This window comes from Prinia subflava, chromosome Z (assembly GCF_021018805.1).
Source record: "Prinia subflava isolate CZ2003 ecotype Zambia chromosome Z, Cam_Psub_1.2, whole genome shotgun sequence".
Classification (NCBI taxonomy): domain Eukaryota; kingdom Metazoa; phylum Chordata; class Aves; order Passeriformes; family Cisticolidae; genus Prinia; species Prinia subflava.
In genome coordinates, this window is record NC_086283.1 from 23,079,001 (window position 1) to 23,095,912 (window position 16,912).

Below are 16,912 nucleotides of genomic sequence, written 5' to 3' on the forward strand. Positions count from 1 at the left end.
GAGGGGGCCGCGCTGCAGCCGCCAAGGGCACTGAGTGAGGGCTCGGTCGCCAGATAAGAAAAGGGAGGGCTTTCTTCATGGCAGAGGCTTCCCGGAGGATTCTCCCGCCCCATACTCCTGTCCGGTCCCAGCCTCGTTCGCGTCTGCAGGGACCAAACTGCTGCTGCCCCGGACCAGCACTGTCCGGCTGGGAGAGGGAGCACAGCCTTGTTCCCTCTCTGGAAGCTCTCCCTCGGATCCCGGCGCCGCTTGGGAAGCCAGTTCCACAGGTGGGCGGCGGGACTGCAGACAGATTAAGGAATGTTTATACGGAATGTTTAAGTCTCTATTTATATGCTGAGTTGACTCAGAACCAGCAGAAGCCAAATCTCACAGATTCCCTTTTCCAGAGCCTGGCTTGGAGTCCAGCAGAGAGGCAGCCTCCTGCCCCCCAGGCACTGCCCATAGCCAGGTCAAATGATGCTCAGGTTATACTTTATATATATATATATATATATATATATATATATATATATATATATCGTGCATTCTGTGTTTGCCTGAGAGCTGCTGGGAGTCAGGGCATCCTCAAGTGATACAGGAGCCTTGAGGCACTGGGCGAAGCGTGCGAGGCTCTGAATCTCACTCAGGCATTGATAATTATCAGTCCAGATAGCTGAGCCATTACGGAGATTTGATACAGTCAGCTCTTACATGCTGCCCATTTAGGGGAGAAAAATTCAGCAATGAGGAGATGCTGCGATTGACAGATCCAAGGAAAACCAGCCAGATTATTTCTGACAGCAAGAGATAGCTAACAACAGGGATTAGAAGATCAAGGGAGTCTGGAGAGACCTCTTCTTTGGAGTAAGGGCTTGGATTCCTCCAGAAAAAGGGTATTCAGCCATTTAAAGAAAGGAAGGAAAACAAACCTAAGAAATATTAAAGACAATATATGGCAGTTTGAGACCTGCTTACCAAAAGCTAGTAAGGAGCAAGGAACAGTAAAAAACAAATGATAGCTTCTCTTAATAACTAAATGAGGTGATGCTTATTAATTAGAGATGATTTTAACATTCTGAGAAACTCACAATGATGTCTTTTGTCTGAAAACAAACCCTTTTGTACACTGAGGGAGGACAACACTGGCACCCAGCAGAGACAGCTTTAAATTCCCATGTTCAGTAATTGTGAGCTCCAAGCAAAGTGCCTCAGGGACCAAGTATTCGTCTTTTCCTGCTGCCACTCCTCATGTTCTGCTGTTTTCTTCTGGTGCAGGCATTGCAGTGCACACCCAATGTGCCCAGCTGGGCTCAAGTGACCTGAAGCAAGGACCCCCTCCATTCCTTCTCACTGCACAAATGGAAAACAACAACAAAAAAATTAATTAAAAAATTAGTCCTTAGTTTCCCTTCTTTGGTCTGGCTTATCCTCCCCCGGGGAAGGTGATGGGAGTATGTCCTTATTCCCTCAAGCCAGCCAGGCCCCCCACTGCCTCTCTGGGGAGAAGATCTGTCTGGGTTATCACCAGGGCAGACCAGGAGCCCCATAGCAGACATGACTCCCTTGGGCTACTGAAATCCATCACCTGGTTTGCACCAACTAGACAGCCCGAGAGTCCTTGGTTGCTCCTTACAGGACATTCCTTCCAGCCTTTTCTTGCCCCCCTGTTGTTTAAATGAGACTTTTACAGCAACTAGCAACAATGCAGAATGATTCCATTCTTCAGTGAGTGAAGCCCTGATGAAATATTTTGTGGCCTTTTGTAAAGTGCCAGTGTAGCTCTCTTTACTGAGTTAATATATTTATAATAAAAAGAACTTTTCAGTGGACTACATTAATCTGTCATCGTGCCATCTGAGCCTACAGCCATGGCTCCTGGGGTGCATCCCTGCTCCCCTTGTCTGAGGCTGCCTTCCAGCTGCTGTGGGTGGGACAGACACAGGGCAGGAGGAGCAGCAGAATCGGAGAGCAAAATTGCTGTTAACAATCCTTACCTCTGCTGGAGGCTTTGCTATACACTAACTGGTGAGACGCCCTGTGAATGGAGTTCATCTGCATGTCCAAGTCCTTCCTTCAAACACTCGTCCTCACAGATTTGTTTCTGCTGCTGTCCAGAGCCCCGCATAATGGCACATGTCACAGGCCAGTGACAGAAACCTGGATCCACTCCCTCTGATAGCAATAAATGGGAAAACGTGAAAGCAGATCACCATGTCTGGGAAGCTCCATATCCCCTGTACATATTCCTGCCCCCTGGGCCAGCTGCAGCATGGGCTCTACCAGTAGAGTGCTGGAGAGGCTGTGTGCCCGCCAGGCCAAGCAGAGGAAGGGCTACAGTAAGACAAGCCAAAAGTCAGCAGTGAAACAGCAGAGCAGCAATGCTGGCTCCTGAGGAGAAACTAGGAGATGCCCTTTGATGCCTCACACAACCAGGTAACTTCCCTTAGCCCTGTGGCTCACAGGTCCGAGTTGGCCATTGGGAGGTTCCCAGGGGAGCAGCTGGCCTGGGAGGCAGATCCCTTCCTGCACCTGGCCTGCTCCAACCACGCCTCGCGGCAGGACATGGCCCTGGGTGGCAGTGCCTGCTCCTGAGCCTGTGAAACCTTCTGGCAGATGCAGAGCAGGGACCGGAGCTCCGTGCGGAAGCTCTTGTTCAGCCAGCAGTAGATGAAGGGGTTGTAGCAGGTGCTGCTCATGGCGAACCAGTGCAGGGCGAAATACAGCGAGTTCTTTGTCTTGATGCCCAGACTGGAGATGAGCACCACGTAGCAGTTCAGGGGGAACCAGCAAACTGCAAAGACCACCACCACCAGCATCAGCATCTTGATGCTCTTCTTCTTGTTCCTGTGGTGGGTGACGTACTGCTGCGTGGTGACGTCCCCGATGGCATTGCGGAGCCACAGCTTCTTGGCCAGACGCATGTAGGTGACGGTGATGATCAGCAGAGGCAGGAGGTAAAGAAGGAGAAAGGTAGACAGGTCCAGGTACTTCCAGACCAACTCTGCGGGCTCAGGGAAATCAGGGAGGCACAGACTCCGGACAGTGGCTTCCCTTGAAAACAGGAAATACAGAGAGGGCATGTGGCCATTCCTGTCCTGTTTATGCTGCTGGCTCAGCAAACCACAGTAGGGGTCTCACACTGCCCGCAGACACCCGCTCAGAGGTGTAGTGCAGACAAAGGGAGGACACAGAGCCACAGTTCTGGCATGTCTCTCTCAAGCTGGACCTGCAGCCCCTGCCCTCCATGGGAGCACCCACCCTGCTGTGTCCCCCAGCAGCCAGGACACCATAGCCTCCAGCACAAGGTCCCTCAGCCAGAACCACTGCTGCAGCTCTAAGTCTAAGCTGTTCCGGAGGGGAGGGAAGGACTGGAGGCTGTAAGAAAGCCTCACAGGCGTGACCAACCCCTTCCCCTTCCCCTTCCCCTTCCCCTTCCCCTTCCCCTTCCCCTTCCCCTTCCCCTTCCCCTTCCCCTTCCCCTTCCCCTTCCCCTTCCCCTTCCCCTTCCCCTTCCCCTTCCCCTTCCCCTTCCCCTTCCCCTTCCCCTTCCCATCCCATCCCATCCCATCCCATCCCATCCCATCCCATCCCATCCCATCAGCTCCTACAACCTTCCTGCTATCTCTTAAAACTGGTGTGATGATTAGTCACTTGGCTCCAGTTGAACCACTGACAATTAACTAGCAAAAGAACTGACTGTAACCATACACACCAGCTCATTTTAACAACCCCTTACACCTGTCCCATCCCATCCAGCTCTAGGGTCTGGGCGTGTTCCCACTGCCTGGCCAGCAGTGGCTCCCATTCCATCTCCCTCCACTGCACAATGTGTCCCCTCTACACCCTGCAACTGGTGACTGGATGTGATGAAATTTATTTCCAGTGGATGTTTTTTCCTTTTCTCTCCTTTCTCGTCTGTTTTCCTTTCTCTTATTCCATTTTACTCTTCTCTCCTCATCCTTGTCCTTGGTTCTCCTCTATTCAGCGCAGATTTTAGCCCCAATCAAAGTGTACTATTCATTGCAGTATTGATTAATATCTTTAATATCCTGTTTTCTACTGCTGGAGCTGCCTTTTGTGGCACAAATTGGACATTGCTGAGAACATTGCTGGAGCAGAGGATGAGGTCAGGAGTGACAATGGGCCCACCGAGTACAGAGGACCAAAAGACGCCACTCAAGAGGGGAACTGATGCAGAAGAGAAAATCATCTATTTTGAACTGCAGTCTTCGCGTTTCCTCTCCTGGATCTAAGGGATCTCACCACTGGCACAGGAGACCTGCCAAAGGCGATTTGACAAGACATTGTTTTGGTGAATTCTGATATGATCAGGGACTCAGATGGCTGCTGTGTAGTGCAGCCAGGGATGGATGTTGGTGGAGCCCCTGTTTCCCATCGTAGAACCCTAACCACTCCCTGGTAGGAATTTCAGGAGCCCTGACCTGCAGGAGCTATTACAAGCAATATTACAACTGTGATTTTTTTTTTCAATGGAAAGCAGGGACAGGAATAGCATGTCCTGGAAGTCCTTATATCGCTGTGCTGCCTCGTGCCAACACAGGGCTCAGTTTCCTCTGGCCATGCCAAAGGATGAGCAGAGACAGGTGCCCCGAAACAGATCGTAGCGTTCGTTCATTCATGAGCAATTTGTTCCCTAATCCCCAAGCACAGCTGCAGAGCAACGCGAGCACGGAGTAACCCTGCCCTGTGTTTACAGTCTGGACAGTTGGAGGTATGATATTCCCTGGCTATCTCAGGCACATCAGGCACAAGCACAGGCAGGGGAAGGCTGCAAAGCCCCCATCACACTTCCAGCTGGTGCAGCCCCTCGTACACCAAAAGCAGTGACAGCCTAAGCAAGCACACACGTTCTCCTGCCTCATCAACAGGAGGGACCTGGCTGGGCTGCAGGAAATTAGATTCGTCCTTTATACAGAAGGTCAATATCTACAATAGAAATCTCATTCCTGCTGCCTGTCAGTGTCTCCTTGCCCCACTCCCTGGGATGCTGATCTCAGCCTGAAAACACAGGTCATGGTAAGATTATCCCCTTGGCCTCGAGGCTGGCATTCCTGTGAAGGGCAGCACCAGCAGCGTGACACCCGCCACAAAAATCCCACTTGGGTACTGTTACGGACTGTTTCTAGACAGGAGAGGTCACAGCAATGCCACAGGCTGGTGGGGACAGGAGGGACAGAACAGGTTGGGTACCACAGAGGAAAGGACTGCAAGGGCAAAGCAGCCCCAAAGTCTGGGTTCTGTATTTCTCTGTGGCAAAGGGTGACAGCAGAGACAAGCCCCATTGCTGGGCCTTTTGTGGGGAGAAAAGCTTCTGCTTTTAATTATTTTTTTCTTTCCCTCTCCATCAGAACCTTCTCTGATATTTCAGCAGTCCTCATGTGAAATTCCACTTAATTTGCTGTCGTTGTGTTCATCCAAGCAAGAGTTCCCTTTCCTGAGGAGAGGCACCATGGCACACCAGGACAGCTCCAGTTCCTGCTAAAGCAGGTCCCTCACTGGGTCACTCCCTTCACACTGGTTCCCCACAGTCCTGCTTCATGAAGAAGGGAGTGGGAGTTTCTCTTTGTTTTTCTTGTTAGTGTAACATTGGGCAGAGGAACCTCAAGCTTCAGGGAAAGTTGGTTCTGCTTCATAAATCCACATGGATTAAATACAGGGAAGTCACAACCTGAGACTCAATGTATGAAATCCTGGAAAAGAGGAATCAGTAGCCCTGCTGACAAACCAGGGTGGTACCCTGCTCCCTGCAGAGCCTTGGTGATGTCAGCACAGGTATTCCCAACAGGAAGTTTATTGTCTTTCTTTTTGAAACTGCTGTTTGACTCTCTCTCTTTCCTGCCTGAGCAAGTTGGATGGGCTTGGTCTTGCTGGATGGAGGAGCTGAGGAGGCAAAAGAAGGGAAGAGGAAAGTCCCTCAGGAGAAAATTACCTCCATGGGGCAGAGCCTCTCCTGGCAAGGCTGTGGCACTGGAGGAAGTGTGTGTTGCCAGCAGGCTGTGCCTGGGACTGCAGTAGCATGTGTCTGGGAGTGGGACCCAGACCCTCCTCTGGGCAGGGGGTGGTGAGAGCAAACCCCAGACAGCTGTGGGAAGTGGATGTCACCCATACACCAACTCCCTCTCATCCCACACTGCCCATCCCCATGCCTGGACACTCCGGTGCCCCCCCTGCTGAGCGAGTGGCACTGCACAAAGGCTGCCAGACCTCCACACACTCAATGGGAAGGGGAGATCACTCACCTGTAATTATACTGGAAAAGCTTTTGATAGACGGCATGGGGGAGGGAGAAACAGGTTGCCATCAGCCAGATAACAGAGATGCTCAGAGCTCCCTTTGCCAGGGACATCCTCTGCTTCAGCGGGTTCAGGATGACCTGCAACAGAGACTCTGTCGTGACTCTTCTCCCTTGGGAAGCAAAGGCCCTCACAGCCCACAAGCCCACAAGGGGAGTGGGTGGTTTGTGACATAACCTAACACAGCTAATGATAGGAAAATGACAGCCATGGTTAGGAAAATGTCCTGTTCATTAGGGTGAACTGGAAAATGGGAAACGTTGAACTTCTCAGTCTGCTCAGAAGAGCTTTCAAACTTTATCCTCAATCTTGTTATGTGAGAACCATTTTCCTTAAACTGGCAGTTACATTAGGTAAAAAAAAAAAAAAAAATCTACACAAGTGTCTTCACTCAAGGGTATTTTTTTTATTCTATATGAACTATATAAGAAATGTCTCTTGTTCCAGCTGGGCCCCTGAAGCTGAGCTTGTCTCCCTTCTGCTGAGGCAGAAATTCACCTTTCACTAAATCGTCTTTGTTAGATCTTTAAGCTGATAAAATCTGATAGTCTGGAACTTTCTATTTGACAATAGCACAGGAAAGGGGAGTGATTGCTAGGCTCAAGCACGTGGCCTAGGCTGTCCTTGCTGCCCTGCACTGGACATACAGCCAGCATTTGTCATGGCCACAGACAGATAGGGGTCTGTCTCACAGCTCAGGTCCCCTCCCAGAGCCTTGGAAGGAAGAGGGGTGGGCAGTGTCACCTGGTGCCTGTCGAGGGCGATGGCCGTCAGGGTCAGTGTGGAGACATGGAGGGAGCAGTACTGCACAAAGCGGCTGATGTGGCACATGGCCTTTCCAAAAATCCATGTGCTGTTAACAAACCGGACCTGATGGGAAACAACAGCTTGTCAGCCAGAAAATGTGGTGAAAATAAATCCATGGGGGTTTGTCTTGTTTTCCAACAAGTCCCTTGGCTGGAACCTGAGTTCCAGGGGTTCTAGCTAGTTGAGCAGCTTCACCTGAAACTTATAGAAAGATCAGCTGTCCTGGTCTCTGGACCACCTTTACAGAAGAGTTTATAGGGTCAAACTCCACTGATTATGAAGTGGTGATGTCGCAGCCCTCCTGGTCTGTTCTACAGACATTGTTTGTGAGCAGTGGCAAGAACTTTTTATTACACTAACAACTACATGTCGAAAAAGTGGACCAAGGTTTTATATCAACTCCACTGTCAGATCTGGAAAGCCTTTATCCAATGAAGCCTTTATCCAACTGGCATCTCTGAAAAGCTTGACTACTTTCTTCCAGTCAGGCAGTATGACTGGCATTCAGACTGTTCTGACCCTCCAAAGGACTCTCTAGCGCTCTCCTGCGTGAACATTAAAAACACTGGAACTTATTCTCATTCCCCAGGAAGCTCTTGCTGAGGTTTGGTAGCATACATTGAGGTAGACCTTGGAGTTTCTAGGAGTTACGGAGTCTAACAGAGAAACAGAGAGCCCACAGGTCACTGAACAGTGCAAGCTTTACTTGCTTGGCAGAGTTATCAGTTAGACTCGGTGGTGTTGGGTTCCCACCCAGCCCTAGGAGAGAGTGCACAGAAAGCCTGTGACCACCAGGAAGAGTTCTGGTGGGTGTGAGACTCCTGTCCTGGTTGAAGGGACAGCAAGAACAGCTACTCACCAAAGTGAAAGGTGTGTTGAGCAGTGTGATCATGATGTCTGACACTGCCAGGTTGACAATGAAGAGGCTGGTGGCTGAGTGCATCCTCTTGTTCTTCAGCACCACGTGGCACACCAGCATGTTCCCAAAGAGAGACATGATGATAATGATGGAATATGCCACAATTAAGAGCGCTTTCACTGTTGGTTTCTGGGATTCTGGCTCATATTTAGCCAGCTTGGCAAATTTCTCCCACTCAATGATGCGGCTCTCTGTCCAGTTGAAGATGGTCCTGTTAGTTGCGTGGTAGATGGACATGAGTTTGGCCAGGGAGGAGTAATGGTCAAACTCCTCAAGAAACCCCGTCACCTGTGACCTGTACGGCTGAAGCAGTGAGCGAGGCATGGTAGGCCAACCCCAGACTTCCCCGTTGGGGAGCAGTTCCAATGGTGTGTCAGAAGAGCCTGGTTTGGGACCACACACTCTCACATAGCAAGAAGAGCAAGAACTTCTCAGGTGAGCTCTGGGCTGAAGCAGGCTGCCTGGACATCCTGTGCTGCTTTCGCAGGAATTTCTTCACAATGCAGAAATCACCTTCCACTCTAAACAAATCCACTCTAAACAAATCCAAAGACGTCTTTCCAGCAATGATCTGAATTCTGAACAGAAACCAACACTTCACTTCCTGGATCAGATAGGGCTGTATGTGACACTGCATGCATTACAGCGTGATTACACCCCAGTTCCCTGCACAGCCCAACTACAAAGAGAAACCAAACTCCCCACTCTTACCCCTCTCCCTAACCTCACCCTTACCCCCTCTCACTTACCTCGCACTGCCCTGCCGTTTTTATCCCCACGACGCCCGGTCCCAAGGGGCAGCGGCGGCTCCTCCGGCTCCTGGGCTGCACATCCCGCACCGCGCACCGCGCACCGCACACGCCCCGCTCACAACACGCCCCGCGCCGCCCGCACCGCGCCGCGCACTCCGCACTCACCGCCGCAACCCGCACACCTTCCGCGCCGCACCCCTGCACCGCGCACAGCCCTCGGACCCCGCGCACCTTGCACGCCCTCTCACCGCGCACACCCCGCGCTGCACCGCGCACCTCGCAACTCTCACCCCTCTGGCTCCGCGCACTCTCCGCACTGCACCGCGCACCCCGCGCACCCCGCGCACCTCTCTCCCCTCTCTCACCCCCCTCCCCTCCCTCCTCCCTCCCCTCTCCCCGCTTTCCCCTCTGCCCCCTCGCCCCGCACGTGCAGGGCCGGGGGCGGGCCCGGGGCTCGGGGGCGGCGCTGCTCCATTCATAAAACTGGGAGGGAGTCACTCCCGGCGCTTAATCAGTGCCGAGGTTCCTTGGGAGCACACGCACCCGCCGGTGCCGAGGCTGCACCCACGGTACCCAGAGGGGCTCCTGCGGACTCGTTGAGTGGCGCTGCGGGGCCGGGCGGAGGGCAGCGCCCACCACGCTGGCGAGCGGGCACGGAGCATCCGTGCTTGCAGAGTCCCCGGCAGTGCCTTAACGGGAAAACCATCCTCACAAACCTCTCCCGGCCCGAATCTTTGCGGAAAGGCTCCTGGTGGAGTTTCAGCGCTTGTTTTTTGATAAGTGTTTTTCTCACGGCTGGGTCCCTCTCGACAGATGCTGACACAGAAGACAGATTTCAAAGACTTTAGGCAACATATTTTTAAACTAGATATTATAATCTTTCTCATTTTGCATTCCATACATGCCACTTACTCGATATATATACATATATATACACATATATGCATATATATGTAAAGGGTTTTCTTTTCTGGTCCATTTCCAGTCACCTGCATGATCTCCTCCTCCTGTCTCATGGCTCTGCTCTCCCTGTCCATTTCCATGCTATGGCCAGGCCATGCAAGGACTAAGGCAGGGGAGTAGCTCCACGATGGGGAACACATGGGAGGGGCATGGAACACGGGACATAGAGAATGTGCCTCTTGCCTACACTCCAAATTCTGTTCTGACTCCAAATTCTGCTTCCGAGTAAAAAGCTCTTGTGCTGACAATTGGAGCCAAAAATTCAGTTTCACTGTCAGTCTGAGGTTTAGCAGCACAGTCCAGTTCAATAACCAGCTACAGTCATCCTGTGTGTTCCAATGATAACGACACTTCTATTTTCCAAGTTATCTATTTTTTCCCAATTCCAATTAATAATATATCTTAAAACATTGTTCACAAGGGCTCTGATGCCTATCATGGTTCCTGGCATTTGTAACCTCTACCAGGGCATATAAAACATGATGACAGGTGAAATGGCTGGTTAAACATTGGATTTTTCCTAGTTTGAGGGCTTTTTGCCATGGAGCAAACTGGGCATCCCAGTTTGTACTGAGTCAGCCATAGGCTCTTGGAGAGATTAATGAAGATCTTCCTGGCAAAAAGTAGAGAAAGAGTCCATATGAAGACAGGAATTCCTTCTGCCGGAGGAAAGAATTGTATATTTAGTGTGTATTTCCAAGGAACTAGTTATTTGCTCAGAACTTGGTATTTATGGATTCACAAGTCTAAGAGATGCACCAGTTCCTGACTGTGGCAGGACTCCAGTTGCTTTCAGCAGACGCAAAATGAGCTTTATATTTGCTTTCTGGAATTTCTTGCCTGAGGGCTATAGAAGAGACTCACGGGGTGTTTATTACCACTATAGCAAGATGATCTGGGAGGCTTCTGCTATTTTTTAGTCCCCCTGAAGCCAATTTTCACTGTGGCTGTGAGATTCTTGTGCATCCAAAGAGCTGTTTCATTATCCTCCTATGCTGTTCCTGCTGTCATACATCATCACTGGCTTTAGAGCTTCAAGCTCAGAAGAGGGGAGCTATGAGTTTAGTCAAATCACATTTCCAGCAAAATCACAGGCATGTTAGCTTTCTCCAGGTGCAATTATCAAACTACAGGTATGTGCTAGAACCTCTTGAAACAGTCAGGCCCTCACTGGCTAAGGAGTTAAGACTTGATCCCTTACACAGCAACAATCCCAACCAGCCTCTCCTGCCCTCAGACCCCTGATGGAGCTGCCAGTCCCATGTGTCCCATGTCATTAGACAAGTGTCTGATTGATGCTTGTCTGGTTTTTATCTGTCAGAAAACACTCCAGGAGCAGGAATGGTTACCTGCCTGTCTCTGAGGAGATTCTGCATGCTGGAGATATTAAAGGTAATCAGTGTCTTTCCTTCTTGTGTTTTACTCTTAAATGTCAGAAGGTCCTTCTGTTTCCTGGAGGGCTGGCTGTCCTCTGGACAGAAGAATTAATAAGAGTGCAGATACACAGGCATCAGAGGCTTTGAAACTGAGGAGCTGCAGAACTCGTCCTTTTGCCCTCAGACATTGGTGTCTGTTAGATTTTAGGGCACAGAAAGTATAGCTGAGCCCCTGAAATATTAACTACCAAGTTTTACATTGCATGTGTTACTAATGTGCACAGCCCAGACACATGTTACAACCCAGCTTGGGTTTGCCTGAGGTGGCAGCAGGGTAAGAGCTTTGGCACCAGACAGTTCCACCTGAGCCCAGCTCTCTGAGTGCTTCTGGAACCTCTCTCCCACCCAAGATTTCAGCAGCCCCACAGAGGCTTTCAGGCTGCATGGAAACAGCAGATTACTAAACAATGGACGTTACACATCTAAAACAGAAACTACAACTAAATTTTATATTTATCCTCCAACTTGAATCAAATTAAAATTCATGGGGCAGGAACCAGGAAGTGCATAGTCATCCATAAAAATGAAATCTCAATTTCCCCAGGGTCAGAGCATGATCTGGCATTAGTTGTCACTGACATGGGAACAGTGCTTTCATGTGCATTATGTCAGGCCAGAGCCTGGCATTATCACATGCTCTGACTGGCTCTGAGATTCAGCACAGGCAAGTGCATGGAAAGGCATGTTGTACAAAATGAGTTCCAAAATGAAAAATAAGAAAAGAGCAGCAATGCCATAGCAATTGCAATTGATGCCCTGTGATCAGTTACAATTTAGACTTTATTATTCAAAATACAAATGGCAATTACATAATAGCTAGTAATAATGCAGCTTCAGGGTAATTGGAAAAGAAAAGCTTTGTAATGGATTTGATAGTCCTTGAGGTTCAGCTGTAAGGTTTGGGTGACAGAACAAAGAGAACTACAATTATATCTATCTATTACAATCTACCATTATAACTGTTCCCCCTCCCCATACTGATGGGCTCTGCCTGGTGACCCACTGGGGCTGGATCTTCAGACTTCTTTTTTTTTTTTTTTTCTCCTTGGAAAATAGTCATACAGAATGACTGATAGCACACCCAGTTCTTGTATGATTGCTGGCCCCCTGATTTTCAATGGGATGTGAAACCCTAGCAGGTAACAGTAACAGCCAGCCTGTGCCATCCTACAAGCTCCAAGTGCTCCAGCCTCACCATGGCTTGGGCTATCAAAGTTTGCCCTTCAGTTTGGTGCAGCCCATGTGTGTGGGAATTCAACCCATCAATGTGCATTGTTCTTTGCTGGGGTGAACTCTCAGCTTCCGAAGCCTCTGAGTCTTAAACGTGTATGAACGTGTGAAACTTCATACGTATTTTTCCTTTTTAGGAGGTTATTCTCCCCACTCTGTGTGGTAGTTAAGACAGAAAAAACAAACACCCCAAAATTCCCATTTTCCTTAACAGAAAAGTCTTTGCTAATGAAAGGGTCTTGGCAAAGAGAGGAAGGGGTAAGTCACTCTGTGTGTGTGGTGTGCATGGGGGCTGCTATCAGGGATATTAATTCCCTCATCCCTGCCTGCAGCTCACTCTGCAGGGCACAGCCAGAGCTTCTTTGAGTCCTCCTGCACAGGGACAGGAACAGTGAGCAGGGACCACACACCACACACACACACCCTCTGCACTGAGCTCACAAGGAGCCTTCTCACCTTTGATGAGCAGCTGAAAACTTGTACACCTCTCACAGTGTCTGAACTCAGCCCTTCTGTGAGCGCATCGCTGGTCTGAGGCCAGACAACTGCAGCTCTGAAAGCAGGACTTTGTCAGAGAAGCTTTCCCTTGGGGGTGTCTGGAGTGGAGGCCAGCAGCTGACAGACACTGCACAGACCCCATCACAAGCTCAGGAGCGAGGTGGATATGTTTGACAAGGTGAGGAAGACTCAGGCTGCACTCTCCCCTGTGCTGTACATTCCCTGGCTTTTAAGAAATGCTGTCTTGGAGTGGCTCATTAGCTCTGTTCCCTTCCAAGGTCCAGTTAATTTAAGGCATGACAGGTTTGTTGGGATGATTCACACACCAAAGGAAGGAAGGAATGAAGATAGGACTTGAAAAGTCTTGGTACAATATACATTCACTTCAAAACTCTGACCAAAGGAGATGTGAAGAAGGGTGAAGTTGCCTGAGCTATCAAGGGACAGTCATGCAGAGTCTGATGGCAACTGTAGCATCCTGCTAACTTCCATCTGAGGACAAGTGACCCACCAGGGCCATCATTCAGGGACCTCACTGTGTGTCAAATATCTGTGTGCAGCCCCTGAGGGATGTGTCACCTCAGAAAGCCCCTGAGCTGTGCAGCTGTGAAAGCTCACTCCCTCAGCTGGAAGTATCCCTCATGGATCCTGGGAAGGATCCCCCAGGATCTATATATTTGCGCAGTTTCTGGGTTTGGTAAGAATGGTTCAGCCACCAGCAGCATCGGTGACAGGTGCCTTCCTGTGTCACCCCACAGGGCAGTGACTCCTGGCCATGGGTGCCCAGCCAGGGGTGCAGCTCTGCCACACAGCCCAGGGCAGCCAGGACAAGGGAGCAGCTCAGCCAGAGGACAGAGGATGCTGAGACTCTGCCAGATTCCTGATCAGCAGGAAAACCACAGGCACCAGGGGCTGCACTGGGGGCAGGAGCTTCTGCATAGCTGAGCTGCGGCAGGTGCTGCAAGGTCCCAGCAGGGTGCCAAAAGTCCGTCGCTCCGGGTTTGCAAACACACGGAAGCAGGAGCACAAACAGCCAGGAAAGGAGGGGCAGTTCTGACAGACACTTGTGCTGAAGCATTTAAAACTTAATTTTCAGCTCATTCAGTCAAAAGAGGTTATGAAATTACAGCAATAAAATCTGAAGAGCATAATTCAAATGACACTTTCCCAGGCGGTCTAAAGAGTTCAAACACGAAAGTACTGATTATTGTGCTTCTAAATTATAAGTTAAACTACTTTACCACCAAGGGAACAAAAAAATAGCCCAGTGGAGTGTTCTTTCTGAAAGCGGTTCCAGGAGCAATCTTGGTTATTTTACACCCAAATTCCCTTCCAAGCAGCCTGAAAAAAAAATATTAATACGCTTTGTAGAAATGCGATTTACTGGTGCATGCAGATGCATATCAGAGACATTATTCCCTTGCTGGAACAAGGCACCATGGATAAAGACGACCTCTCCACACAACCCCTTTGGATCCCTAGGAGGATTTCCACTGGTTTCCGCTAAAAAAACTCTTAAAGAGACTGACCTGAGTGGGATGGTGGGCACGGAGCAGCTTTGAGGATGGACAGACCTGGCTGTCGCTCTGCCTGCATGGGACACATGGATGGCCATGGGATAACTTCATGAAACTGCATCAAAGAGGAATGGCTGGATGGGTTTAAGATGAAAGGGGCATTTCTCACTGCTGTACAAAGCTGGAGAGTGCTGGAATTGCTCAGGCACATCCCCATGCAGCCCCATGCTGCCCCTCTGCCCCTGGAGCAACCAGGCAGCACTAGGGTGACTCACCAAAATCTAGCGCTGGAGAAAACTGGGGCCTCAAAAACAGTGTCAGGAGCTAAACTAGAGCTCTGAGAAGTGAACTCTGGCCCTTGGATCAGGCAGCACAAAGATTTCCAGGAGACTTAGATTTCTATAACAACTGTGGATCAGGCAGTAATTTTCCATTTCTTTACTTACTGGTGCAGAATTCTAAACAACCCAGGCAAGAAATCAACACACAAACCACACAGCCAGCATATGGCTGCAGAACACTGCCAGCCAGCATCCTCTGCTCCCGGATGCAATCATCTGCCAAAACACATTACCTGTGCCAGCTTTGGCTGGTTTCTCTGCAGAATTTTGAGCAACTTAAATGGAAACAGGCCCACAGGGTGAAGTCAAGGCCCATCAATGTGCATTTCACTGCTGGCAATTTGGGGCAAGTTTTTTCCTCTTCACAATAGTAATACATTATTTCTATCAAAAACTTTTGTACTTAAATCCTTTGGAACTGGGATTGTGGAACAAGTTCAGGAATCAGCAAAACTGTAAAGGACATACCTGAAGGTGTCTTCCTCTTGTCAGTTCCCTTGGTCTCCAGCCCCCAGCATCACTTGGCCCTTGGCCACTGGAACCTCTCCTGCAACAAAGAGACCAGGCAAGCAGCGACGGGTGGGCATCTGCAGGGAGTCAACCCAGCTCGAGGGAAAAACATGCCATTTTATTAAACCAGAAGATCAAGTTTTCACAAAAATAAACCACAAACAAACAAACAAACACAAAACCAACTAACCTACTTTTAGAGAGCTCAGCTATTAAAGCCTCCCAAGCTGTCACACTGGCAGGAATGTCACATCTCAGCCCCCTAGCTGGTGCTGGGCAGGTGCTGCTTGCTGCAGCCCAGCTACAGTCCTTTGGGTTTGGGTTCTGCAGGGGCTGGGCCCTTCTTAGCCATAGTGGGAATTACTGTCCTTGCCAAAATGGTTGTATTTTGAAATTCCTGGGTTTCTCCTGGATTCAGGGAGCTCTGCTCAGAGTTCAGTACCTGTCAGAACAGAGGAGGGGCTGTTCCTCTGCTCCAGAGCTAAGGTACCTCAGGTACCAGAAGAGGTTTCAGGAATGCTGATTTATTCCTTCTGCTCAGCTTTCTTGCTCCAGGGACTGATCTAAATCACAGTCTTGTGGGGTTCCTCCCTTTCCAGGTGTAAGAGAAAAAATTATGAAGCCTCTTATTGCTTTTGAGGCGTTCAGCAAGGATAGGGGCACAAATTCCTTGGGGCTGCTGCTGGGGCAGGGACCATTGAGCCAGGGCTGGAAGGAGCAGGGAGGGGAGGGAATGCTGGCAGGGCCTACCCACGCTTACTGCCTGCCCTCTCCAGCATCTGCATAGTGCCCAGCACGTCTCCAAAACACTGAAACTCTGAAACCCTAACCATGATGCTGCAGAGCCTTTGGTAGCATAAAGAGACCCACACGTGGCAGGGGGCTCCTGCCTGGGCAAGGTGTGGAGACCAAGAGAAATGCTGCTGCTGCTGCTGCTGCTACTGCTGCTGAGGCTTTTCCCAGAAGGAAACACAGAAAAGGATTTCAAAGCCTTTGGTTGGTTCAATGCCATCCTCCTTGGCACTGGGACTGCCGGCAAGCCTGCCCAGATCCTCCCTGGAAATCTATTTCTTCTGTCCACAATGCTTAATTACACTGGGTGATGGATTAATTTCTGTATTTGGGGCTTATCCAATCTGGGGCTCAGGTCCTCTTCTTTTTTATTCCATTTATTTCCTGTCCTAGCTGATAATTAATTCAGGAAACTTCACCTCAAAGAAGATCTTCCTGTCAGATTTTTCCCAACCAAGGCCCTTGAGGCTGTGGGCATCAGGTGGATGTATCTGCTAAACATTTTTTCTATTATTTTGAGACTTTAGAGTGCCTGGGATTTAAATGCACTAATGTCTGTGTTTTCTGTTTCCTTGATTAGCCTGGCAAGCACAGAAGTTAAACCTTTCCCAGAGGCACATGAATGGCTGCAAAGAAGGAGAACCAGGAGACTCTCTTTGTTCACTTAAGAATTTGTGAACAAAAAACTGAAAAGAAACTGAAGAGACAGGCATTTCCTTTTTGTATAGAGAATTCAATGCCAAGTGCTGGGCTCAAAGACTCATTTTCCATTTTCTATTCAGGTCATTTGTGCTAATCAACAGGGTTATAATCTAAGTGAAACAAGTGAGTCCAGGTCAGTGGCCCTGATG

At 49.6% G+C, this 16,912-nt stretch overlaps 1 protein-coding gene across 1 annotated transcript; it reads right to left on the reverse strand.

Annotated features, from left to right (window-relative positions):
• Nucleotides 1–566: 566 nt before the first annotated feature.
• LOC134563918 (G-protein coupled receptor 83-like) lies at nucleotides 567–9,116 on the reverse strand. The gene is made up of 6 exons (XM_063422347.1): nucleotides 8,772–9,116; nucleotides 7,963–8,600; nucleotides 7,041–7,166; nucleotides 6,243–6,376; nucleotides 1,977–3,033; nucleotides 567–1,332 (listed from the first exon to the last, which is right to left on the reverse strand). The coding sequence occupies exons 2-5, from the start codon at nucleotides 8,344–8,346 to the stop codon at nucleotides 2,439–2,441; spliced, it is 1,239 nt and encodes a 412-aa protein (XP_063278417.1). The 5' UTR covers nucleotides 8,347–8,600; nucleotides 8,772–9,116; the 3' UTR covers nucleotides 567–1,332; nucleotides 1,977–2,438.
• Between the last annotated feature and the right edge of the window lie 7,796 nt (nucleotides 9,117–16,912).

Coding starts and splice junctions, on each gene's coding strand:
- LOC134563918 (XM_063422347.1), bottom strand. CDS start 8,346: ATGCCTCGCTCACTGCTTCAGCCGTACAGGTCACAGGTGACGGGGTTT. Junction 7,167..7,962: donor TCAACACACCTTTCACTTTG/GTGAGTAGCTGT, acceptor GTTTCCCATCAG/GTCCGGTTTGTTAACAGCAC. Junction 6,377..7,040: donor TCGCCCTCGACAGGCACCAG/GTGACACTGCCC, acceptor TCTCTGTTGCAG/GTCATCCTGAACCCGCTGAA.